The sequence below is a fragment of the Pagrus pagrus genome (genome assembly GCF_965226575.1).
Source record: "Pagrus pagrus genome assembly, chromosome: 13".
Taxonomy (NCBI): Eukaryota; Metazoa; Chordata; class Actinopteri; order Spariformes; family Sparidae; genus Pagrus; species Pagrus pagrus.
In genome coordinates, this window is record NC_140197.1 from 19,839,253 (window position 1) to 19,867,066 (window position 27,814).

At 41.2% G+C, this 27,814-nt stretch overlaps 1 protein-coding gene across 1 annotated transcript; it reads right to left on the bottom strand.

Annotated features, from left to right (window-relative positions):
• Positions 1 to 16,101: 16,101 nt before the first annotated feature.
• Positions 16,102 to 18,502, bottom strand: socs3a (suppressor of cytokine signaling 3a). The gene is made up of 2 exons (XM_084370741.1): positions 18,323 to 18,502; positions 16,102 to 17,830 (listed from the first exon to the last, which is right to left on the bottom strand). The coding sequence occupies exon 2, from the start codon at positions 17,704 to 17,706 to the stop codon at positions 17,089 to 17,091; it is 618 nt and encodes a 205-aa protein (XP_084226867.1). The 5' UTR covers positions 17,707 to 17,830; positions 18,323 to 18,502; the 3' UTR covers positions 16,102 to 17,088.
• Between the last annotated feature and the right edge of the window lie 9,312 nt (positions 18,503 to 27,814).

The following is a 27,814-nucleotide window of genomic DNA, read 5'->3' on the forward strand; positions in this document are numbered from 1 at the left end:
ATGCAGCTCGTCTGGTGTAATCCAAGTCTGTGGAAGCCCCGAGATCCCAAACTGATTTGAAAATACATTATGTGCACCCCTGACGTGCAGTCGAGCTTGTGGGACTCAAATCAATTTGGCATCTCAGGGCTTCCATAGACTTGGATTGCACCGGACGAGCTGTATGGAGCACCACCAGCCAAACGGGGGTGTGCAAAAATCCCATTTTCTTCATCCAGCACACCAGCATCAATGTTCAGAGCAGCTTAAATCAAGCAGCTCCCTGTCAGCACTGAATCAACATTAAGTATATGTTCTTTACACTCTACTGTTTGAAGGTTCATACAAGCGGAAATAAATAACCTTAAGTGCTTCTAAACTATTAGGCTATAAATGTGTGCTCCACCTGGACTTTTAAGAGACAGAGATGCAGATAAAACTGTCTGACTCGCTCATGCACACGCAAACACACACTTTTGCAGTGCTGAACACACTGTTTAAAGCAGTTCAGATTACCAGGATCAAAGCCATTTGTGGAAGGGTTTTCCCATCAAGAAAAAGGCAAAAAGAAGGTTTTTCAGTCTTCAGTGGGCTCATAATAGTGGCCTTTACTATCATGGCGGTGTCATTTGAGGTTGAGGTTTGTTGTGTTGTAAGAGGCCAGCGTGAGGCGGGACATGTTTTGGAGTCGGCGTGTGGTCTACGTGAGTCCTGCCGGGACACAGCACACAGTGTGCTGTATCCGATTGTGCTGCGTTTCCATGGAAGTGGCGGGAGCTGTTTCTGGAGCGCTCTCCATACTGTGTGGTTTCCTGTGACGTGAGCGATCTGAACGTCCTCAGCGGACATCTCCATGGCAGCATGTGGGGTTTTTTTAATACCTTTCATGTCCTGACAGGAATTTTCTACTGAAAACAGAGAAACCACGGGGATTTATCAGCAGACACCCAATGATGTAACCAATGCCAGGCATCATTTGTAATCCTGCACCACAGAGCTTAGTTTTGCATGTTGAGAAGAACTCACAATGAGTAATTTTCACAACCATTCACAGATTTTGTTTTTTGCGGTATGTATGTTCCCAACGCTCATTAGGGAAAAACAGAGTTGCAAAACATTTCAAAAAGTACAAGTGAGGACGTGCCATAACAAAGATATGTCAAGGAAAGTAATTACGCACAATTTATCAGCCACATGAATCAAAGACAAAGCAGGAGACCATTTGCCGAGCACTTTTCAAACTAAGTCCGGATGCACAAATGTTGAGTCAGTAGTTTATCATTTTTTTTTTAACAATGTGGTTTTGTTCTGGACTACAGCACAACACTGCACAGAAACTAAACAGAGGCAAGAGCCGGGAGTGACTTCTTCTTTAGAATGGATTTCCGCCTCGACCCACGACGTCCACTGTTGCTTTTAATGGAACTTCCTTCCTGTGTTTCCACATTTTGTTCTCAAGCTTTCTTGAGAAAAATACTGTCTTTGCATATTATTATTGTTTGCATGTTTACCTCTCGAGGTTGGACATTCAGTTGTACGTTGCATTTATGCATCTCTTATCCCTCCAGCTTTCTCTCTTACAGAGATATGACACCATGGCCACGGCCTGATGGGACATCGAATTTGCAGCCAAAACCCATTTATTTTTAAGATATCGGGACATTTTTCAGCTGTATTTGCTGCAACAAAGCCGGATATTTTTGACGAAAACTTCAGTACGAAAAAAACATGCAACATTGGTTAGGGGATCAATTCATATTAGCCTATAGTGCTTCAGTATTAAACTGTGGGTAAACATAGCCACAGCTGCCAGGGATCAAAACTAACTTCCAGAGAATGTTGGAATAATTTCATTACCGTGCTGCGACCTGCACATAAATCAGGGCACCTAAAATAGAAACAAGACGAAAAAGAGGGAACTGGCAAGGGCTTCACACCCAAACACTAATGCAATGACTAACTTTTTTTTGTTTTACCAGGCGGGGAAATAACTATAATTAGTTACAGCTACTCAAATTACTGTAATCAAGTCATTTTTGGGAGCCCCCTAGAAGGCACTTAATCATGTTTTCTCTCGCAGGGAAACCTACTTTTGCTGCGTTATTTCATCCACTTTATAGCTCGTACAACTTAAATTTAATAGTCTACTTGAGTTGGTAATTCTGAGATAATCAGTTCTGGACTTTTTAAAAAGTAAAGTCGACTTTTAAAATTCACAGTGCATAAATATATATATGTATATATGTGTGTGTGTGTGTGTGTGTGTGTGTGTATATATATAGATACCCCGAATGATATAAATAAAGTAGTAGTAGTGCATAATTGTGATCTACTGATATAAAATGGGACTTTCCCTCTATTTTCCTTGTTTATGTGTTTTGTTTTGGTTGTTTTTTTTTTTTTCTGTGATCCAGTAACCGACAGCACTTTCTGCTGACGCACCATCCTGCCACTCCTCGAGGGCATTCAGGGTAGTTTCTGGCCACCTGATGACCTCTGTTACAGGAAACGCCTGATCGCTCCACCTGACTGACTGAGCTCTCTGCTTTCAGCTTTTTGTTCCCTTATCGTAAAGTTCAGCCCTCATGCGCGCGCACGCACGCACGCGCACGCACACACACACACAGGCGCACACAGGGTCAATACTATGTAGAAGTCATGCACACATACACACATAAGTCCTCTCTTTGTCTCTCTCTCTTGCACGCACACACAAACACACACACAGCTGTCATTGTCCACTAAATTAAGTGGTTTGATGTATTGAATGGTTCAACTGTCAAATGCTTCCATGGTTTCCAGTAAAGCTCCTGCTGCTGGCTTATGATCCACACATGATCCAAAAAATGTGGCTTTGGGTCATTTCTCATGGTTGAATCGCAGGGTTTGGTCACAGCACACATCCTAATGTCAATTTTCACCCTACACACCCGACGTCAGACACCTTGTCTAGTGATTCCTGGAACAGAAGGAAAAATATGTTGGAAAAGAGTTTGACATGCAGATTCCTTCCCTGTCAATGTACCATAGTGACACAACAGAGATACCCCTACTGCGTGGGTTATTTTCATTTAAAGGCACGAAACCGTGGTTGAAAATGTGCTGTTTACAGAAGTGTTTACATAAATGCAAGTTTATTTAACCCAGAATCTACCGTTCTTATCACGTTTATCTGAATCCCTCAATCTGATGCAGATGGTTTGCAACCCACATGTACATTTCAGACATAATGTATCAACATTTTGTAGCAGTCCCATTGTGGAAGACTTGCTATTTTTTTTGTTTTGGACTGACTTTAGAAATCCCTCTGGACTGATTATAGTGGATTCAGATCACCTGTGTGCAGGGTGAGGACACTGACTCCAAATAATGAGTGGAAGCAAGATGGGGCATTCCCCGCCCAGCCAGTCAGGGTGTGACGATGCCCTGTTGTGAAGGTTTGTTAGAGGTGGGGAGTGGCACGCAGGTTAGACACACTGCAGACCTCATCCTGACAGACTGCCAGCCAGAAACTCTGGTCTGTTTAGGCCCCTGTTAAGATTTCGTTCTAGTTGAGAGAAATTGAGTTTATTCTTCAGCCAAGCTGAGTGACCACAAAAGTCACCAGTCAACTAGGCTACCTGCATCAGGGCCGCTGCTTGCCTTCCAGACGGCCAGATGTTCTTTGGTTTATCTTAATTGAAACCCAAGCCCCTATACGCCTTTGGTTTTTAACATTTTATTTCATTGGGGACCTTTTAAAAACACATTTCACTTTGATTATCCCCTGAAGGGGCATTTGTTTATTGTCCAAGTAGTAGACATTGGGCATTGAGCTGGTTTGTTAGCATTTTACTGCCAGTACCGCCACAGGTTAAACAATTACACATTTTCCAGTTGTGTCAGTGGCAACAAAACAAGATGTTTTTGACAAGACTTCATGATTTTTACCAATCATGTTAGTGACAGAAAAAAAAGATATTTTTGATGAGACTTTGGGAAAGCTGAAAACCATGTATTTTTAACAAGACTTTGGGAAATTTTCTAGTCATAATAATGGCAACAAACTGGATATTTTTAAGGAGACATTGGGACATTGTTTAGTGATGTTGGAGCCAAAAAGAATGATATTTTTAACAAGACCACTGGACATTTTCCATTTGGGTTCGTGGCAACAAAAGGAAATTTTTTGATATGACTTTGGGACAACTTGACACTGAAAACCGTGTATTTTAAACAAGACGTTGGGACATATCCCAGTTATATTTGGGATGACGGATCCCGGCCAGTCAAAATATGATCTTCTCCTAACCCCGACAAAGTGATTTATGTGCCTGAACCTAACCTCTAGCGTTGTCACAACATACAATAAATAATTTAACATAATGTAAAACTCAAAGTGTCGTACATTACCAACATTAATTGTGGCGATTGTGTTGTTGAAAGTCTGTTTCAGTGAATGAGCTCGACAGTGTTCATATAACTGTGTTTAACTTTGCTTGCACCTTTTTTTCACCAGGCTGGTTTACTGATGAGGTCATTCTTTTATTTTGCACTCACTTTTATCTCGAAGAGTCAGATAGTTTTAACAGGAACACTCCCATGTCATTGGACGTTCATTCACATATTCATATTATCACTTGAATTATTATATAACGCATTACTCAACTGATAAGAGCCTGATAATGAAGGAGCTTAATTGTTCTACTGAAGGCAGAATTTATAGCCACACACATGACTCACCACAATGTTTTAAACGGTGGGGGCTTTATAACCTGCCATATACAGTGTTTACTCTGTGCCATGGAGTGCCAGGAATATGCAGGTTATCAGTCCGAACACCAGATATACTGTAACTGCAGGCCAGCTTTCTAGTTAGCAGACCTTGACTCACAGGGATTTACTGTTCATCCCTTGTTCTCTGGAAAAGCAAGTCTTGGATGACTTATTTTCTGCTGGTTGATGAAGGCCAGGTTAGCAACAGCCGGAACAAAGAACAACATGACATGAGCTAATATTTCTGATAGCCTATAGCTTAGGGCAAAACAAACCAATGGTGCATGTTACAGGATAAGGCTGCTGCTTCTTTTATTTAAATAAATAAATAGATGAGAAAAAAAGAGAGAGAGAGAACCAGAGTTTCTGGTGAGTGCTGAGTTTAGTGAGAGGTTGACCTGAATTCACACACATGAACTCGCACAAGCGCCACCGAAAACAGATTTTTCAGATGGGATTCTAGTTTGTGAAACGATATAACATCAATGAGGAAAATATGACATAACCTGGAGAGATCTAGCAGCGGAAAAGCCAAGTGTGCATTTATGCATGAGGAACCACAGCTTAACTCCCAACGTCAACAAGATTGTTCAGGATCTGATTTTAATTATTGCACTGTGTTCTCCTACAGTTTTTTTCCGGCTACAGATGCGTGTGAGTTCAGTGAACCTCTTGAACCAACGCAGGCTGCACAGATAAAAGCCAGGGATCGACAGATTATCGGCCCTGGACGATTATCAGGGCCGATATTCCACTTTTTGCTGATTATCTGTATCTATTATTTTTCTGTCAGATTGCCGATAAAATAAATAAATTAAAAAATGTGCTACTTTGGCTCTGATACAACATCCTCTCACACAATGTCCCGTCCACAACACTATCTGATTGATAACACGTCACAGTTAATAGCCTATAAACACTGAATAATCTGAATCTGCAAAGCAGCTAGTGACTAAATGTATCGAACAAATGTAGTGGAGAAGAAGGATAACGTAGCTGGGAATGGAAACACTAGTATTGAGTATAATTTTGACACCAATAGTTAAATTTTTACTGCAATTGCAACAAATTACAGATTTCTAATTATCGGTATTGGCCTTGGAAAAGTCTCTTGTCGACCCATGATGCACACACATTCTCGTGAAAATCTATCTATGTGACATCGGGAGAGATATACATTTACAGGTGATGTTTTAAAGTTGTATTCAGGTACTTTTAATCTCATTCATGGAGTTCCTTCCACGCTCTCTGATGCAAACGCACCGTTCCCTTGGTTAAACTTGGTGATTTCTCAGTTTTGAACATTGTTGGAAACATTATGTAAGTGCTCAACTCAACAAAATATGTACCAAAGGTCTAGTCGCATTCTGACATATTAATGCAGAAATCTTACATGTGCTCATTCAACAGTGGGGCTAATGAATGTGTTTTTAATAGTTTTAGGACAACAGAGCTCTGTGGCACAGAGGGGCAATCTTTTTTTTAATGAAAAATATATACAATCTCACCACACTTATTCCCAATTCTGACATACATACTATAAATCAGTATCTTTTTATTTATTTTCACTGCTGTGAGTTATTCATTGTGTTAGACTGCCCTTTTTTACATGTGTGTCCACATGTCACACATCACTGGCTTTTCAACGGTACCATTTCTCAACACAATAATCAGCACAACGTCTTCTCACGCGCCGACAGAGAGAGAACATTATGTATCTGTTTATCTTCTGCTTGCCATAACAGCATCTATAAAAAGTCTCCAGCTCGGAGGAAATTTCTGAGGAACTACTTGTCATGCACTGTGTGGTGATTGAGCGTCTGCCAGCTGTTACTTTCTGTTTTACAGCCCAACGGACTACGTCCTCCTGCACACAAGACACAGGCCTTTTCATCTTAGATCGAAGAATGTTTGTGTGAGGAGCAACTTAATTGTTACACAAGCAAATGTTGTCGTTACAAAAAAGATCTCCCAGGAATATTGATGGAAGTATCTGAGCACCTCTAGGGAAACAATATGGTTTCACAAGAAGAGGGAAGTTGGTTTTTTTTTGTTTGTTTTTTTCATGCCTATTCAATATGCATGCAAAACTGCTTCCACCAATGTAATACCTTGGGGGCAACTGTTGTAACTAACTATTTTCCATAACTGAATAAACAAGCTGTTCTCAGAGGAGAATAAGGTCCCAGAACACTGTTTGAAGCTAGAAAGGTGGCAGGGTCCGCCACATATAAACAGAGTAAAACAGTATGAAATTGTGTTGTCCTTTTATGGCAGGTTTGTTTATTCAGTGTATTCAGTCATGAAGACAAAGAGGGTTTGTTTATGTAGTTTGTTTAGTCATAAAAAAAAAATCAGTCAATGAAGATCTTTCTCCTCTGATTAACTACATAGTGCACCTTTAAACATTACAGAAGAACTGCTATCAAAGTCCCTTTTGTGTACTCTGAACTTTTACTTCATAGAGGGATACATCTTCAGACGCAGTACTGCTACTGCAATATTTGGTTCCCATGGTGTTGAACAAAGAGCACTGGCGCAAGCGTGCCTCACTTAACGATTACATCACAGAACAAGCTTCCTGACGCGACGGACACACCCTGGTCCAAAAAAAGAGACACGGCATGCTAGACAAAAAAAAAGCTGTCGTAACAAGACGTAAATCATTTTTAGAACAAAGTGTTCGACTTTTTTTGTCAGCCAACACTGTCAAAACTTGCAGTGAAATAAAGCGTTGATGATTCAGAGGAAAGCTACGGCTTATAATTCTGGTGGAAAGTTTCCCTGCAGTGTTCAGTTTTAGTTTGCATGTATGATCACCAGAGATAGTGAACAAATGACGATTGTCTGAAGTGTTTTCCACTCAGATAAGATGGTCAGGAAGTGAGTCAGGGTAGCACCAGAGCACATTAAAGACTTCATCCACTATCTGCCTGCCTTATTTGTTAAGAGATTAAATTTTTGTCTGTGTACAGCACAGGTGCCCGGTGTGTTCCCATGTTGTAACAAACGAAGGCAGTGTTTGCACAGTGTATTGAAAGTAACCATCCACCAGAAGTACGTCATCTCACTATGTTGCTAGAGTACACCATGGCTGCTTCTTGCAGCTGTGACTCAGAGGGTGTTTCCCGGCAGCGCAGGAGGACTGTTAGGGATTTCTCCTCAGCTGACATTGTTTACATTCTGCTTCACAATTACAGTCACCACTGACTGACATTTAGTTTCAGGCGATGCAGAAAAGAAAGCAAAAACTATTAGTGATTTACACGAAGGAGCATTATTTCTGTAACATTATGACTTCTGATAAATGAAAGCCTTTTCCGGCTTCACCTGTGCAATGTGACAAAGGTCAACATGTATTGAATCTACCACCTGCCTGCTATTGTTAGCTCACTGCGTAGGAGTCTGGCCACACCGTGACGCGGACTAAATGAAGCTCCCGTGTGACTCAAAGTACCATTTTTACAACAAGTGTGACAAATTGAGCAACGCGGATGAAATTACTAGGTAAATGTGAATATTTCAAAGTAGCCTGTTGGTACTTGTATGGCTGGCTTCCAGTAAAACTGTAGGCAGGTTTTCACACTACAATAGGAGCTATGGTGGGAGTAACACTGTGATGACTCAAAACATGTCTACATCCTCAACTGACTACTTGAGTAAAATCACTGAATTACCTCATCTGGAAAAGTAAAAATACATGCGTGTACATTGTAAAATGCAACATTAGCTTTAGCTTTTACAAAGATAATGTTACGTGAGGGTTCGTTGGTGGTGACTGGGCTACTCTATAAAAAGGACAGCAGGATGGAGACGGATAACTCATTGAGCAGTGTTTCAATGTCCTCCTTGAAACAACAGCTTCACCACACAACACTTCCCCACGCTTCCTGTCTCTCCCACCTACATGACACAGAACCAACCAATCAGGAACCTGCAGGACTTGAACCAAATGCACACACATATTCAATTAACTCAAATCTATGAACTGACTTTACGTCCAAGCTCTATAATAAAAATGCTCAGTCACACCGCGAGAGAGGCGTTAATTCAACTATGGCCTGGACCACAATAATCACTCACAAAAACCTGTCACATCACATCCACTTTGCATGTTTATGGCCTGACTTTCATACCTGGAAGTGGAGGGACGGCAGTAGAGCTACAGGAGAGACGGCTGCCAAGCCACTGACCACAGTTCTGCAATTCAGCATTTTTAAGAGTGTCACAACTGGATATTTTTTGACTAGACCTTGGGACAATTTCCAGCTGTGTTTTTGGCAACAAAACTAGCACGGTGGGGCAGTGGTTAGTACGCTTGCCTCACATCAAGAAGGTCCGAGATTCAAATTACGCTGGCAGGAGTTCACATGTTCCCCCCTGGCTTGCATGGGTTTGTTCAGTCTAGGTACCCCCACCATCAAAACATGCACAATAGGTGAATTCTCTACTGGCACTGCTCTCTCAGAATGGACTAAATGCAGAGTACCAGTTTGACCATGTTGTACAGTGTATGATATTAGACCTAAGTTAAGATTCTACTTCTTCTATTTTAAGACAAACATGTTTTCCGAGCTTTTCAATATAGTGCAGTCCAGTACGACACTACCACTGTGACTTCTGTAAACCAGCCCAGCCAACAGAATCAAAAGTTGTCAATTTACGTTTCTGAGAATAGGCATGAGATCTTTAATTTAATCTTTAATCAGTGGTGGACTCAGGATGTTTGAGGGGCAGGGGCAAAACAAATAAAAAGGGCACCAGCTGTATGCGGTGGGGCACCAGCACACAATACAACACGCAGTTTTACAGAATTTGTGCGGGGGGCACCTCTGGTCGCTGTAAACACATGTCAGAAAGTCTGAACAAAGGAAAGTGAAAAGAAAAGTCCTAATGAAGAGGCAAGTTGGCAGTGTGGTGCAGCTGCAACAACAGCTACTAAAGGAAGCTTTAAACCAAGTTCATTCATGTAAAGTGACAAAGAGAAAGTTGGTCAAGTGGAATAACAGTTATTGCACAATCCTAACTTATTGCTTCCGTGTAACTGGAATCTGTTAAGAATACTAAAGTAGTGCATGCACAGTCAGTGGTTAAAAGGTTTATAATCAAGGTCTAATTTGGTATGCATTCCCTCATATTCCTGCCTCATCTGGTTTTTCTCCTCCCTGCTCAGAAACCCGCCTCCTGAAGCAGGAGTGGAGCAGGATATATCACAGAGATCTGCTGAAGTGGCAGAGGATCCCGCTCCTAAGATAGAGGATTTATAGTATTATTATGGCGAGGCAGCAGGCAGCAGAGCACAGGGGAGTGGAGCGCTAACAGTAAATCTGAAGGCCTGGAGGAGGAACAGGAGGAGCGTGCCCGGAGAAGAGTCTCAGAGGGTGGGACTTTGCGGGCCGCGGTGACTCACTGCTGCTCCCTGGTTGGTTCTTGTATCTGGCATCTGGAGCTCGTTGACAATGACTCCATGGCAACCAGCAGTTGTGGAATTGTAAACAGACTGAGAGACTGGAAAGACGAGCGGGAAGCGCTGTCTCTCCACCACGCGCTCAAGAGCTTCAACAGGGCAGCTCAAGGCTGGAGGACACTGAGGTCAGGTCCTCTTTAAGTCTTTCTGGGAATTTGGGTGTTTTGGGAACCTGCAGGGAGTTTAAGTTTGGTTCAGTAAATAAACGAATAAAGCATTGATTATTGGCCCATTATGATATTATTCTTGGCATGTGCAGAGTCAGTGTTGATTCATGGCTTGAGAAAATTCTCTGATGCCTTTTTGACTGAATGCATGATTAAAAACCCAACTGGAATGTCTGGAAATGAAAAGTAAACACATGTCCTTGTTTTTTTGCAGAACAGTGACAGGTTGGTAAGTAAAGTGTACAGAAAATGAAACTGCACAGTTAAAGGAATCAAATGGGTTTTCTTTCTAATTGAAATAATAAAGAATCTTAATTATTTGTTTCTGGGCACATTTTGGTGGGCTTAGGACCTCTGTACATGGGAGCAAATGAAGCGAAATGACCTCATGCACATACAGACTGTATGATAAGGAAACTTTCTGCAACATTCACAAGTCAGTGAGGCTTTTTTCAGATAATTCTTCATATATTCTTGCCGCTAAATGAATGCTAAATGCTTAAATCGTTGTCATTTTGTGTACATTGCACACAAATTCTTGTAAGATGTGCAACAATGTTTATCTCTTAGTAACAAACACCTAGAAAATAAATGATATGCCCTAAATTGTGCTTTATTTTGTTGGATTTAACTGGTTTCCTCTGTATGACCTGAAGGAAGTTGTCTTGCTTCTGTAACAATCCTCATTTGTTGGTTTAGTGAATACTTAAAGGAGCACTGTGTAGTTTTAGAGAAATTCAAAGTCAGACATTTAATATTTACAATATTACTGAACACTGTTTGAAGCTAGAAAGGTGGCAGGGTCCGCCACATATAAACAAAGTAAAACAGTATGAAATTGTGTTGAGCTTTAAGGTCAGTTTGTTTATTTAGTTTATTCAGTCATGAAATCGAAGATAGCGCACCTTTACGATAAACAAAATGTTGCATTAGTTCCCTGTGGAACTACTATTTTAATCTTTCTCAGTAGTTATAAACTACCAGCAACCTCTAATAAGGCTGGCTCTGAGACCATAACAAATATGGGAAACCCAAACACACACACAAGGGATTAGTCCATTTCAAGTTAACAAATGTATTTTGTTAGTTTTTAACAAATTAATCTGGCAGGAAAAATGCTGATATCGTCACCAACTAAATTCAGAAGAATGCCAAAGTAATTGAACGTGGCGCCAGTGGAAGAGGGAGTCACGAGACGACCAGGATGGGTTGGGTGTTGTGTAACCTGGAGGCCGTGGCCAGCTGCCTTAAATTCCTTGATGACCTCCAACTCCCACCAGACCAGCAACACTGAGAGACAACAAACACAACACAGCAGGCCCCGAGCAGAGGCCCTGGGGCCGTCACACCTCCTATCAGTGGTGGGGTTTGACAAAGTGCAATTACTCAAGCACTCTACTGAAGTACAAATGTGCTTGTGTTTAACTTCATACTTCTACTCCATTACATCTCAGAGGCAATCATAAACGTCTTACTCAACTACATTTGTCTTACAGCTTTAGTTTAAGATCACAATTTCTCTGACTGGTTCATTATATGAGTCTTTGATGTGAACAGCTACTGGACACGTTGGCGGCCGTAATAAACCATGCTTCCTCATGAATACACGGCTATTGTTGGTTTAGTGTAACTGTCTTTGGGCTTTATGTCATATTGTAAAAAAGAAAAAAAGATAAATTGGATTACAAATACATATAAAAATATAATATAAGTATGAGAAAATAAGTGGAACTGATTCTTGTTTTGACAATTATAGCATCCTCACCAAGCTAAAAGAAAAGAGAGGTTGACAGGCTTCTGCAGAGCTAGTTTCTAAATCTCACACCCGGCTGCCAGATGTTTTTCTGCTTGATACCAGTGAATTTAATCAGAGTTAATTACAGAGTATTTCATTCTGCATCTGGACTTTTTCGTATGCACATCTCACTTCTCCAGTTTGAGTGTCACACCAAAACAATTTCTTATGCCATCATTTAACATAAAACTAAGCATAAATGAATCAGAGCAGACTCATTTTTGCACACGCAGAGTTGATTAGCTTTGTTGGATTTATGTATCAGTCATCTCTCTGCAGTGTTTGTCTTCTGTGGAAGTGAACACTTCAACAAGTTTTTACGTCAGACTTGAAACACTAGTCGACTTAATCCTACGTCCTATTTGCAATACAAATAAAAGGGCTGACGTGAATGGACTTTCCCATGTTTGCAGCTCTGGTTCATCATACAAATCCAACGGTTTCTAAAATTGTCCTGTTGTTCTACAGCCAAGATCTTGTTTTAATCTCAGGGAGGGTTGAGAGGAAATGCTGCAGACTTCATGACATACATATTTTTCAACCATATATTAATATATAAATACCTACCTCAGTTAACATGTAAGTAAATTACTTAATGTTTACGACTGTTGACATCTCCAACAGGCCCCAAGTTTCTCCTTTCTGGGGAACCTGCCTAGCCCCAAGAAAGCGAGGCCCCCGACCACATCCTGACTCCCTGACACCAGGGTCCCTGCCCTGGTCTGCTGTTTTTCACCGCTGCCCAGGAGCTCGTCCTTGCTGCTGCCCAGCGCCCCAGCCCCGGCATCGGCGATCTGGCCGACACCAGCCAGTGGCTCCCAGACGGCGGCGCAGCAAATTTTCCATAGATATCACAATCATATTGTTATCGAAAAGTCTTTAGACCTTGAAAATAGACCACATATTATTGCAGAATTATTCAGAACTGTTGTCATCCTTGTCAACTGACTGTTAGTGAATGCTTACTACTGTTTTGACTACTGATAATTCATGTATTGAAAATTGATTAAAGTGTAAAATGCCAACCCAGTATTGAGGTATTATGTAACTGCTGCTCCTCTCCATCTAGTTCAAATGTTCTTAAGTTACCAAACAGACACAAAACACTTTCTGTTTCAATCTATATTAAAACACAAATACTACCTTATCTTATTCCAGCGAAAACAGTCTGATCTAAATATTATACCTATATTTATATATTTGAGTACAGCTGTGGAGTACACACAGGTACTTCCTCAGAAAAAAAAAAAAAGAAAAAAAACCTGATGTGGGAGCTGTGATGGTTTCAGACGCAGCCGATTGGCTGGGGGCGTAGCCATTATGACACATTTATGGCTTGTGTGAGCAGAGCTCGGCCTCTTTGAGCGCCTGTTCTTTAGAAACACATGACCAGAGACTACCAGAGAATTTCTCCTGAGCGACGCGCCGAGCTCACAGGCTTTTTATAGTGCTCCACTGAAGGTCAGACTGGTTTCAGCTGCCTGTCAGACCTGTGTTAGAGGTGCTACTCTCTTTCATGCTGAAATGCTTCTGAAAGGTTAGAGAGACTTCTCATTAATTACCTGATAAAATGTCTCATAGCACTTCTAGAGTATCAGAAGCTGCAAAGCCTGAATTGTATTTTTGCTAAATTTACCTTGAAGGCAATCAAATAAAACACTTGCCATGTTATAAAGCTACAGCACAGAATTATGCACATTAATCTGCACTTCTTTAACTTGTACAGTGTGTATACATGGCTGAACTCCGGCTTACTGGTAAAGCTCAGCAGTTTTAAAGCACCATGCTCTTATTTGGTATTATTACACACAAAAGAAGGATTCTGTACTCCAGGCTTCATCCTGCACCCACCTCCTTAGAGTGAATTCAACAAGAAAAAGTGATTCATAGTGTTCTGTCCTGTGATTGTTGTTGTAAGTCTGAGTAATAACAGGATTTGTTAACAGCCCTTTTTGTTGGGGGAGGGGGATGTTTGATGTTTGATTTACAGGAGAGCAAAGAATTTCCCATTAAATTACATTTATATATATATATAGGACTTTGAATGTGCAATTCGAAAGGGAACGTGTACAGAAGAAGAAATTACACTCGCACAGCACAAATCACCTCAGAGACCCTTTAAACTCTCTCTCTCTCTCTCAGTGGAGTGCTGTGGGAGCAGGTAGAGCCGGAGCTCGTTCCCGTAATTATGTTTGATGTGGAGGTTATTGCAGATTCCCGTTCAGGTAGCCGCAAATGTGCGCTCCTGGGATCTGTACCTTCACAGGGTTTGCAATAAGTTATTAATTAATAAGTCATCACGGGAACATTAAAGGTGCACCATGTAACTCTTTACCCATATTCTTGAACTGTAAGACCAACAGACGCAGAGGCAATAGACCATATTCACACGGCAGACATTTTCCTCCGACATCACACACAAGCTCAGGAGCTGTACTGCTGTGTTCCAGGTTACAAGTGACTTTAAAGTACATCTAGACGCTCATGTTCGGAAGGTTTAAGACTTAATAAATCAGTCAATTACTGTTTTATATGAGATATAAATGTAAATATGCGACATCTATTGCATGTCTGTCCGTCCTAGGAGAGGGATCCCTCCTCTGTGGCTCTTCCTGAGGTCTCTTCCTTCCTTTTTTCCCACTTTAAAGGGGTATGTTTTTTCACTATGGCAGGTTTTTCCTCACTGTACAGACTGTAAAGGCCACTGAGGCAATGTGATTTTGGGTTATATAAATAAAACGTCAGACACAGCGATGACAGCTGAGAGCTCACACTCCCTCTTAATATGTCCTGATAACAAGATGTAGATGTATTTGGACTCTCATCACACAACCAAAACCAAAACAGAAGTAGTAAATACATTTATGTGATGGACTGGCACGAAGTCTCAGCTGATAAAAAGAACATTTGTATATTTTGGAGCTGTTAAAGAGGCCAGAGGTCACCCGAGGAATCCAAACACAACACCAGGGTTTATTTACCTTCAAGATAAAGTCAGTTCAATTTGACAGAGAAAGTTTGGGGAGCTTTAAGATGAAAACCAGGCACTTTATCTGACAAAGGAAGAGGGCCTGCATGGAGTACAGGATGTGCCGTTCTAAAAATAATCCTAACAATGCTGCAGAATAAAAGCTGATGTAATTCATAGTCGAAAAGGTCTTTGTCTGGTTGTGGTGCAGTTGACTTTCTGTAGGGCTGAATCAAACGGTTGCGTGCGTGTAGGTGAACGGACGGCACGTCAGACCTGTTGTTGTTAAACTCGAGAACATGTTGCAGACAGTTGGCAGCGCTCAGCTTGATTACTGGATGAGGTGAGATAAGGTGCAACGTGTGCGGTGAGTGCACCTTCTCTTTGAAATGCACATGTTGACATATTTCTATGGTTTGTGTACAGGGCGGGGGAACATTTCTTAGAATTTGTACACTTGCCTTTCATGTTATAAGTAAACTGCTGCATCATTATGTATGTGCATGTGAGAGCATGTTGTGGCACGCCAACACCTACAGAGAATCCAATGAGTCACCGCAGAATGAAAAATGATTTTACTACCGCTTCTCTGGAAGGCTCGACACTTCTGGTGTATTTTGTCTGAAGCTCAGGAAGAATGACACATTGTTTTGCGCTCTTCTAGGAAGCTAATCTTTAAGATAACCGTTACTTTATAACTCTTGATAAAAACATATTAAGATATGTTTGCATTTAAAAAAGTGGTTTCCTGTCTGGGGTCGAGGCATGAGGTGAAAATTTTGAGAAGAAAAGCTTGAAAAGCGATGAACTTGCGCTGCTCACCAAACTTCATTTAAAAATCCACTCATTTAGTGTGATAGTATGTGGTGTGCGTTTCACTGTTAGTCAACCAAAACCCCAAAACTCCTGCATGTGGAAATAAAAGGTTGAGTCACCGAAGAGCAAATCACACAGTCAGATCTCATTTCATAGAAAAATAGTGCTCATTTATTATAAATTAATGAAACGTTCATACAAATATAAATAAGTGCAAAGTTGTATCAGTCTGCCTGCTTCGTCAAACTTCTCAAATTATCTTCAAGCATCCACAGCCAGAGGTTTGGCTGGCAAAGAGTACATCTTTATAAAAGACAGCACAAAAAAAACAAAACACAAGTCATCTTCACTCATGTAAACTCATGAAAATACATTTGGACTCTTCTCCTTATCAGGAAAAGACAGATACCATTATTTAATACATTCATTTGCAGACAATGGCTAACCTGTCGGCGCCACAAAAACTACCACATCTCTTGGTGTTTGTCTCCTGTGACTGTTGTCTAAAGTAAGATTCAGTCAAAAAAAAAACAACTGTTGTCTAGTTCAGGCAAGTTTGGCATTAACCCTTCCTCTTTCCACATTTTCTGCTCTGAATACATACGATTCAGATTTTTTATTTATTTTTTTGAAAGTTCAGCCTTTTTCTCATGATATTATGTGCTGAATATGGACCCAGAGGGCCATCGGTGTCTTTGTACTCTAAGTTTCCATTGTCTGTAATTTCCAGCGTACACTTGGTCAGAGATCCCAGGATGCTGGACAGATGTGCCCATGATGATCATCCAGGGAGGCTGCTGCAGCCTCGCAGCACATTGGTTAGCAGCAGAGGGAACCTGTGTGTCATCAGACTGTCGACAGCTGACTGTGCGTCTCACTTCAGCTTTCAGTAAGTCGTACGTCATCGCCAGACGTTATCTCTCTTTCATACCCCCAGATTACATCAGTTCCCTCTTTGTGTATTAGTCCTCAATTCTGTGACCTTAACAGGCCCTATTTCTGTGAGAAAACATCTCGTCAGTACACTTTTAACTGCTCCTTTTTTCTCTTGGCTCTGCTCGGCCGTTACTTCTCAGCTGCACCGAAACCATCCAGTTTCTTCTCAAGTCTTTGCCCCTTCAAGAGCATCAGTCCAACTCCTCTAGATCGGAGCATCATACTGCTGGAGGAACTCCTTAAGAGGATGAGGAAGTTGGTCTCTTTTAGTAGAAATGTCCAAGTGTCCGTTAACGGTTTTCCTGCACAGGTGCTGCAAGGTGGACAAGCTGCAGGAGAGAGGTTTGATGAGCTCCAGAGGGATCTTCTCCCCTCCAGAGTAAATGTAGTAGGTACTCCCACTGCGAGTGTTCCCTTTGCTCTGAGACATGTAGTAATGCACCAGCTTGAGGACGCAGTCAAAGTGAGGAACAGACTGAACGTTTTTAGGGTCCGTCTGCAGGAAAAAAGAGCTTGAGTCGCACTGGATGCGCAGGTTCTTGGTGCCTGAAGCCGTCTTGACGCTCAGGGCGAACAGGTGCCGGTTGTCGGAGCTGTCCCTGATGAGGAACGTGCCGGTGGCTTCGGCTGCCAGCATGGCGTTGGCCTCCTTCCCAGTGATGGCGCCCCAGTAGAAGCCACTCTCCTGGAGCTTGTGCAGTGTGGCGAGGACCATCTGGTACTGCGTCTTGGAGGCGAAGGTCTTGTAACGTTGAGGCAGCCGCATGTTGGAGTCCAAGATGCTGCTGCTCATTGCGTTGTCAAACTTGCTGTGAGTTACCATGGCCTGCTTTTCTCGGCAGCCTGGGGGAGCACTGGGCGCCGCACAGACGAGAGAAGAGGCGGTGAGGGTCAAACGGAGGTTCAGAGGGTTGTTGAGGAGGTCAGTGTGTGTGGAAAGGAAACACCTGAACAGAGAAGAGAGGGAGATTTTAATGCACATTGAAAACCGAGATCTGTTTTATCCATATCTTCAACTCCTGCAGCTCTGTTGGAAACTAGTTTTCCAGATGTGGAATCTCTGTACATCATGGCTTCAAACTTCCCTAGAGAGCTATTATTTTCTTCTTTTCTTTTTTTTAATGATCTAGAAACAAACAACAAAAAAAAATCCCACCCAAATTCTTTGACTCGTCTCCACAGTTTCAGGGAAGTTGTGGGTTTAACAACTAAGACTGCTTCCATTTAACTTCCAGCCGATTCGGGGAAACTTTTTGTGTAATCTGCCCTCGGGACTCACCACCTCGGTCAGTTCCAGTAAGGACATTGTAATCCTGGTTGCGCAATTTACATACCAGGACTAAACCTCACTTAGGTTACTCTAAAGACCCAAAACATTAGTCACCCGCTATTAAATCAGGATAATAAGAATTGTTTGACAAAAAAGAAAAGATCCTCACCTTCAGTGTTTCTCCAAACTTGCTCTTTTTAAAAAAAATAATCCAAGTAATACAGATGTTCACTGTTGCCAAGTAGTTTGTCTGTCAGGATGATACTTCTTTGGCAACAAACTTCACACTTGTAAAGTAGTTTTCTCGGTGTGTGTGAGCAGCTGTGTCCTGTGTGCTGCTCTGTGTTGAGCTGCGAGTTACTAGTGAAGCAGTGGAGCAGAGGAGGGCTTATAACTGCGAGCAGGCTCCGCCTCCCCCCTCCTTCCAGTAAAGCCTCTCTCTCTCTCGGCAGATTGACAGGAAGCACGTATTTATTTATTTTTTTTAAAGGATTCCTGCAATGAGAAGTGCCCTCCCCACCCCTCCCTTCACTGTTCCTCCAAAATGAAGTCAAGGATGAGTTCCTAGCACTACTTATTTACATTTGGTAACCTAGTATCTCCTCACAAACACTTTGAATAATACACATTTTATTTTTGGAGGCTTTAAGAACCATCTTATATAAATAGATGATCACATTTGGTATACATATATACCTTTTTTGGTCAAAGTTCCCCCTTTAGTGTGAGGTAATGATTCAGTGTATGTGTAGTCAGTTTCTGAGAAATTCAGAGTAATGATAGCACGCATGCAGGGAGGCAGTTCTCCATAGAGGGCGCCAGATTTTAGGGAACTTCATAGAGCATTATTAGCTGGTATCCAAGGGCAACTGTTGAGAAGTCTTGTGTCTGTTTCCCCCTGTAGTGTTACCGAGCATTTTATGATTGTTTTGAAGTTCCTTATTACGATCCAATAAACCAGGTTAACATGTCAATAAATATCAGAATGTGTGCTTTTATATTGTACTTTGTTGCTGTTGGTGCACTCATTAAGCACCAGACATACTGTAACATGTGTTGGACATGGACATAACTTCTTAGATTTAATACTTTATTTTGCTGTCCCACATTTTAAATGTACTCTGCTACCAAAAAGTCCTCTCAACTCAATTTTTTTAGGCTAAAAAAAGTAACATTTATCATTATAATAAGCATTTGATTAGTCACACCACACTGAAATGTGGTTTTGACCACATAAGTGCGCCTACAGCAAGTGAGGTTGGCGTATAAACAGATAACTTATGACGATTAAGTGAAACACTGATAATGATTTATTCCGAAGAGAAGTTATATTTATTGAGAAATACTGTACATTAACCAGGATGGCACTCAGTAGAGCGCATACCTCCACCAAGGCCACAATCAAATACGCCTGATTTTGTCATTATGATTCATGCATAATTCCCTGACAAAATGATGAAAATGATGAAAAACGCCCTATCTTGTAATGTTAAAGGAAGTGAGAAACAATTCCTGGATCTGCACCAAAATTTAATTGGATCTATTCTGGGCTGAGACCTCTTCTCCATCCAACTTTTGTGGAAATCTGTTCAGTAGTTTTTATGTAATCCTGTTGACAAACCAACAAACAAAAGGGCACACGTAAAAACATTTAAACACAAAACAAACACTTAACACAGAGATCTTTATAAACTTTATTAAATTTTTACAAAGTGATTATAATCATCAAATCAGCGGAAGAAGTCACTGTACAGTGAGAACATTTTAAAGTAAAATAATTTTAATTTAATTAAAGTTTGAAGGGGCTCTATGTAACAATTTGGAGCAATTAACATGTAATCCCCGGGCGCCTGACACGGCAGCCCACTGCTCCTAGTCTGCAGTGTGTGCACTTACCATGTGTGTAGCTAGTGATGGGTTAAATGCAGAGGACTAATTTCGGGCGTGTTTGCATGTTCCATGTAAAAGATAACTGACAATAAAAGATTCTTCTAATGTGACATGAAAAATGAGTCATTCCTCATCTCTCTCAGTTCACAAGCCTGTGGACAATTTGTTGAAGTTGTTTAATGCTGTGGATTTCATTTTTTTAAGAACTCAGGTCGGATTTTCTGCCACAGTCCAAGTGCCCTGTCTCAGTACCTCTCGCAACAGTAGCTAACGTTAGTTTAGAAATGGAGTCCGCTAACATAAACTAACGACCGGCTTTCAGCATGACGCAGATGTTCCACAGAGCTTCCTTAAAATTATTCAGCAATTTTTTTGTGGCACAATCATATTTTCCATCGCTGATTCACAACTATCGGGTGAAATAATATCCATTTCATTTCTTTCTTACGGGGGCGACCCTAACTCTCCTCCTGACCTTAACGTCAGACATTTTTTAATCATCAGATCATTTTCATGTCACAATCGGATTCTTTGAAGGAAGTGTGACTTCGGATCCTCATGTAAAAACTAATCTTTAGCAACATGCGTGACTGGTGTGGTGCTCATACCATCCAAACCAGCTCCCTCCCTGCTGACTCAGCCATGAGCACCACCAGCCTCAGATGGTTAAAGATCTGATTAGGAGTGAAAACCGAAAAAACAGATGCTTTGAAACCTCCCAGCACAGGATGGTTCAGTTCTCAGAAACAGATCCAAAGTATCTGTTTTGGTTTTTTACCAAAACTCGGCTCGGAGCTGCTTGGACAGCGGGGCGCGGACTGACGCCACGGAGCCTGATGGGCTCTGGTGAAAGCCAGCTGTGTCCACAGAGGTGAGTCAGGTGTTGTCTGAATCAGACCACCGGCAGGATAAAGGGAGGGGGGGAGGGAAATCACAAGGATAGCCTCGTAACAGTCTACTTGTTTCCAGAAAATCTATTGTGTCATCATGAGGCATGTATTTAGCATCCAAAGTCTCCCAAGGGATCACGATGAGAGTCAATGGAGGGGAAAGGGAGAAGAAGTTGGCTGGAGCTGTGAGTGAGAAACCCCCACATCTCCATGGAAACCACTATGCACATCATGACAGCATGCTGACTTGGCTTTCTACGACGTATACTGTAATTGTCTATGTCAGCTACACTTTTGATAGAGTGAAATGGAAGCAAGGAGGAACCTGGAAGACGTCAGGACTTGTGAAAAGAAAGAAAGCAAAATAAACAAAACAGAGACGACTTTAGGTCAACCCTCAGATGGATGATGAACCAACTGACCTGGAGCTAAGAAAGCTGTTGCTGTAACACAGTGTGGGACGTCCGCCAGTCGTCTGAGGCTCAGGGTGTGAGGCTTGGCAATGACAGATTTGGCTCCGTAGGCTACGCATGTGTGTCTTTCATCTCGAGTGCAGAATCTAAATAAAGAAGCAAACACACCCCTTTAATCCGTGTTTTCTTCTGTTTCTAAATGTGTATCCAGGCCCTGAGTGGGCATGACACAAAAAGCGATTTCGATTCACACGCAAAGTCGATGAATCTAGTGGATGAGACGAGGCCTCGGTCTCAACCGCTGTTTAGTGGAAAGGGCAGCTGTTTAGGTTTTCCCACACTGACTCAGAAATTTACTCAAGCTCATGGTTCCCGTAAACCCCGCTGGATGTGAGGGGGGAAAAGTGGACCTCTCGACTGGAAAGCAGAAAAATGTTATTCGACAAAATATTTTGGAGCAGCGCGGTCGAGCAGAATTTCACCGGACAGGGAGATCTTTTAAAAGCTCTGCGTGTTTTGCCAGTTTTGGGAAATTATTTCTGGTGTTGGCAACTGTAAAGGAGCGGCTCATTGTTTGGACAGCTGAATACAGTGAGGCCTGAAATCAGGTTGAATCAACAGCATCAGCAAATGTTTTGTACTGAATATCCTCTGCCGTTAAAGTTAAAGGTGCATTATGTAAGATTTGGCCAACTGTTGTTAGCTGGTCAAGTCGGTTAGCTGTGCATCTAGCAGCCCAGACTAGGCACTCAGAGCACCAGGGGAGTGTTGGAGTTTACACCTCTGGCACCTTTGAAACAGTTAATTAAACTAAAGTTTAATTAACTGTTAAAATAAATGCTTTATAAACAGACCTTTCTAGCTTTAAACAGGGTTCTGGGGACCTTATTTTCTTCTGAGAACAGCTTGTTTTATTCAGTTATGGAAGAGTTTAAATGATTATAATTCAGATTTTGAACAACAAAGTGCCCCTTTAAAGATTGTTATAAAGTGTTACCTAAAATCTTAATTCCAGCTCACTGATGCCTTCCACCTGATACTACGTGATTTAAGGGTTGTGAAATGCAAAGTAAACTGTGATTCAAATCTGATGAATTACTGTGTAACTGTCACTGATTATCAGAGATACGCTGGAAGGTTCCTGGCAGATCAGTCAATCTAATTCCTGTTAGCTCTGTTTCATTACCATGTACAGTACGATAGATTCACTTCCTGCCTCTACCTGCATGTCTCCCTTGTTTTAATGTCACCATTTTCCGCTGTAGAGCATTGTCATTTGTAACTGGGTTTCTGTAAAACTTCCTTGTTGGTTGAGCAGGACCACTTCTGTGTGATTGCCACTCCTCCAGTCTGGTTTCCTGGTAACTGTCTCTCTCTCTCACACAAACACACTCTCTCTCTCTCTCTCTCTCTCTCTCTGTCTGTATCTTTCTGTGTTGTCAATGTCGCTCTTTGTGTAATACTTTGAATTATGGGAAGTGTCATGTGTGACCACCACAGATGAGAATTAACTACAGAACAAGCCGCAGAAACCCAAAGTGGCAACACTGTTTTTCACAATCCATTCTTTGAGAAATAGTCACAAACTCTAAATATGTCCTTTCGGTGTCGGCAGAAGAGGAATTTATGTATCTCGCGTCGATGACAATCATTCTAGAGAAGTCAAACCATGGTTTGTGGAGTGTTGCCTGGAATTAACCACAGAAGACTGTATTCATAAGTTATTGTGCAACTCTAGCACAGAGCGTTACTGTAAAATTTACAGGGAAGAACACTTTGTTATTACTCATTCCTATTAACCCAGAAGTAGGAAGTAAGCACACCTTGTACAGACTGTTGCTCAAGCCAAAAGTCAGTGGATTCTAAATACCATTGAGATTAAGCCGGTCTTTTGGCCAAAAGAGCATTTATGAGGTCAGGCAGTGATGCTGGACAGGAGGTCAAGCTCGCGATCGGCGTTCTGATTCATTAAAGATTTGTTCAGTGGGGTTGAGGTCACGGATCTGTGCTGGACAGATGAGTTCCCCTACGTCATGCCCCTTCCGGTGGACCCCATGGGACCTTATGTTCGGTAAAAATATTGTACAATACACAATGGGGAGGGGCAAATAATTTTTTGATCCCACTTGAATCGTGCCATGAGCTACATGTACTGTATGATGTTTGTCAATTTGAAAGATCATTTTTCAAGTCGAGAAAGTCGCCGTTTGTTGTAATTAAGGTAAAATCCCATCTACTTTTGTGTTAAGCTTCTCTGTGAACTGCATTGTCTCGCTCAACACACGTCACCAACACCAACATGGCTAACTTGAACTGGAATAAAATGATTCAGTCATGCGGCTCTTCTAGACATTCTTAACTTTATTGGACTGAATGGCTCAAACTGTGACAGTGAAACGAGTCACGTTGCTGAGGTTGTGATGCTAAAAAACAAATGTTTTCCACTGTTTTACAGCCGCCAACAGAAGCTAAGGAGGCTAAGTAATGGCTATTTATGTAGGCGACTGCGCTGTTTTGTTATTAATTTTTCTTCCTTTTTTAATCACATATCGCAAGGCAAATTATTTCCATTTAACATTGAACGCAAAAGTTTAAATATGACAATGAAAACACTTTACTGGTAAAGTTGCATGTGGGTCAAATGCAAGTTGTTTTCTTTACTGGGACTGTTGGAAAAAAGGCCCGCAGACAGTGAGAATAATGGATTCAACTGAAATTATGATAACTACTAAAAATACACTTTCATGGCGACTGTGGATGCAAATGTGCCAAATCGCCAAAAAGGTTGGGAACCCCTGATTTGGGCTATTTACTGTCGGCACTCTAGATGCAGGTAACCATATATTCACTTTAATTAACCTGTAACCTATTTATCTGTGTAGTTTAAACATTTAATAAGTTTTGTGGTGTGTACAATGTGGATAGTCACACAAACTTACTGTAAACATAAATATATTATAGAAATAAATAATTAAGGACAGATTCAGTATCAACATGATGGTGCAAACTGGTAGCGCATGCTCTGTGCTCTGTCTATTTCCTAAATTGTTTTTTGTAAGATTGCATGTATTCTTCTTGCATATGGATTGCTTTAATTCAACGGCTTGTAAATTATACTCTTGGCATCCTGTGACTGTGTCATGTTCGAAGTCCCCGAGCTCTTTACTGCCTATTGTAAATTCTTAATGCTTGTTTAAGGAGATTTCACGGCTATGTGCATGAAAAATAATGACCGTCATTAAACCTCAAACAGAAGTCGTCTTTGCAAATGAACCAGAAGAAAAACATGCTTCAAGTAGACCAAAAACAAAATCTGTCTCCACACTTCTAAACAAGATACAGGTGTTTCTCTTTATGTCAATAAGCAGATTACTACTAGTAATCCTACTTAAACACGGATAGTTGGCACTTGATGATCTGAAAAGATGTGAAAATTGGCAGTTTAACAAGCTGGGCACATGCAGCATGCTGAGCAGGCTTTCCTGCATGTCACACACACACACACACACACACACACACACACACATGTCTATTTATAGCCGCAAGTGTCGTCAGTGTCACAGCTGCCTTCTGGGAAGAGGTAAAAGCAGAACATATAGCTATTAACTTGTTCCTTTCACACCCTCAAATTGTACACAATTATCTTTGACAACTATTCTTCTTTTACTTATCAGACAAACACATCGGTGAAAGTAAAAGTTCACTTAAGTCAAAGTATATAGGTGTTAAAAACACTTCTGATACAGATCCAGAAATTTCATGGCAAGTAGGTGCTGATTACCAAGCAACATAATTGTTTTTGTTTTTAAGAGTGACATTTAACTTGAGTGGTGTGAACACATTAAAGCCTCATTAATAGAAATTACATGTAAAATGGGACATTAGCCACTTTATGGTTGATTATGAAGTTGTGTTTGTCAGATGTTAGCAATTTACGGTGGCTAGCATAAAAAAAGCATTAAAAAAAAAGGACATTCATGAAATTTTGTCCAAGTTGAGCTGATCTGCTGAAATTATAGAAATTGGTGAAAATGTAAATGGTGATAAAAATGTACTTTAGGTGATAATTGTGGTAATTTCAGGTGAAGTTAAACATTTTTTAAAATATGTTACTTCGTAATTACCACCTACATAACCTGTAAAATTAAGTGTTACCAAAAACACATAATGTACTTCAATGATCAAAAATCACTGGATCATTAGCATTGATTGAGGTAAGCAGTATTTTAAATTAGTTTCTGGTCAAGCTGGAGCCAATTTTAAATTCTCAACAAAGTGTTGGATCCTCTAATCGGTGTGATATGTCATGAGCAGATCAGATGTTCTGTGTCAAATATCTAAAAAGAAAATGGAAATACTGAAAATAGACAAAAATGTGTCCATCGTTTCACAACAGCTGTAAACTTCTCTTTAACAGTAACTTATTACATTGCCGAGAAATCTTCACGAATAAATGATTTGATTCCTGTTTTAATGACGTGTTTTCTGGCATAGTTTGACGTTGGCGCTGCCAGAAAATGAGCTGGCCCGGCTCCAGTGTTTACATAGCACCACACTGTGGCCTGCTGACAGGGCCAGTTCAGTTCTCCTCAAGGTTAACGAGAGGAGGGGGAGGACCTGTTCATAATCCAGAGTTCCCTTTTGTTTTCTTTGCTTTGTTTTCCTTGCATAAGTGATTGAGACAATAATATAAATGTTTAGTGCTGTCGAGATAAGTTGCAACAGGAAGTGGGTCAGTCAGTTGCCAACATTTTAGCCTTGTGACAGTAAGCTGAGAGCTCGGGGTTATTATTGAGACACACATCATAGGACTAATTCCTGAGAGGCCCGCACTGGAATTTCAAAACCTTTTCTTTCCAAATCACATATAACTGACACAATGCGGTGGGGACAATTTTGACATTTAGTGCTAACTTGTGAAAATGGATACAGGAAATGCACACTGGGAGCGTGTGAGTGGGTCAGTTTGACTGCACAGTCATGGTGTTAAGGAAGAAGTTAAAGAAAGAAGCGAATGTCACAAGCGTCATCACCCTATGTGTCATTATTTTCCACCATGAACCGCATTGTTCCAGATGTGGTAACTAAGCGCATGGCTTCAAACATTGACTGGAAGAGTTAAAGTTCAAATGTGTAAGATTTAGTGTTGTTTAAATTTGAAAAAAAACACACTTACTTGTAGGGAGAGTGGTGCCTCTAATCTGCACCTTGTCAACATTTGCGCGTGTCATAGACCTACCTATCATATTGACACTTCTACAAAAGGAGTCATACCTCGTTCACGTTAAATGTTTATGACCTTTCTGACATAATGGGAGGTGGATGAGACGGTGGTGGAGTTACAGTTGAGGAGGCTGTCAAGCGTGTGTCTCAACATTTCACAGTGTTACATCACAGGTTATTTTTATGGAGACCCCAGAACATCTCCAGCTGTGTTTGTGACAGCAAAACATTTTGTTTTTTTTTCCTTTTTTTGACGGGAACTCGTTCTCCAGCTGTGTTTCAGGCAACCAAAACAGGATGTTTTCCTAACCCTAACCAAGTGTTTTTTTTGTGCCTTGCCCTGACAGAAGCAAAGGCACAGCGTTGTCACAACGTAACATTTAAAAATGGACCTTAAGATATTTAAAGTTGCAACATAAAGACATGTTAAATTTCAACTTATCTGTAGTTGCCGGAAAGTGTGGGAGTTTACGCCGCTTGCATAGAAGTTCAGCTGCCTCTACAGACATCATGGCAGATGCAAAGAGGACATGGCTGAGGAGAGCTAAGAGAGTGACAGAGCAAGAGGATGGATCAGAACATCTCAAACTGGCTTTTAGTCATTGGGAAGAGCGTTGTGAAATAAATGGCCGGAAGACAGACGCCGAGCTGAGCTTCTTGTTGTTGTTCGACTATTGAGCAATTAGTATTATGAGCTGGCTTGCTGTGTCTTGTGTTGTTGCACTTGCTTGATCATAAAAGTAGGCTAATTATAACAAATGGGAACAGCAGCCATACTTCTAACAGTCCTTTATAAGTGATTTACAATCCAACAACTGTAGAGGCAGCACACTGGAAAAAATACCAATTCTTGCATAATTCTGCTTTAATACCACTCTCATGTCTGTACGGTAGATACGTAGCTGGAGCCAGCCGCTGGTTAGCTTAGCATAGCTTAGAAAAGCTGCCATTTCTTGTTTGTTATCCTTGCAGGGAGCTAAGCTAGCAGTTTCCCCCTGTTTCCATTGTCTGTGCTAAGCTAAGCTAACCAGCTGTTGGCTGTATTTACATACTAACCGTACGGGGGTAAGAGTGGTATCAATTGTCTACTCCCAGCAAGAAAGCGACTAGGCGTGTTCCCCAAAATGTTAAACTCCTCTTCTAATGTATTTTACAATGCATGAGTCATGTGCAAACAAGAGGGCAAACTAATTAACACCCTGAAGGAAACCATCACGTGCAGGCTTACAATCTGCACCACTTTGA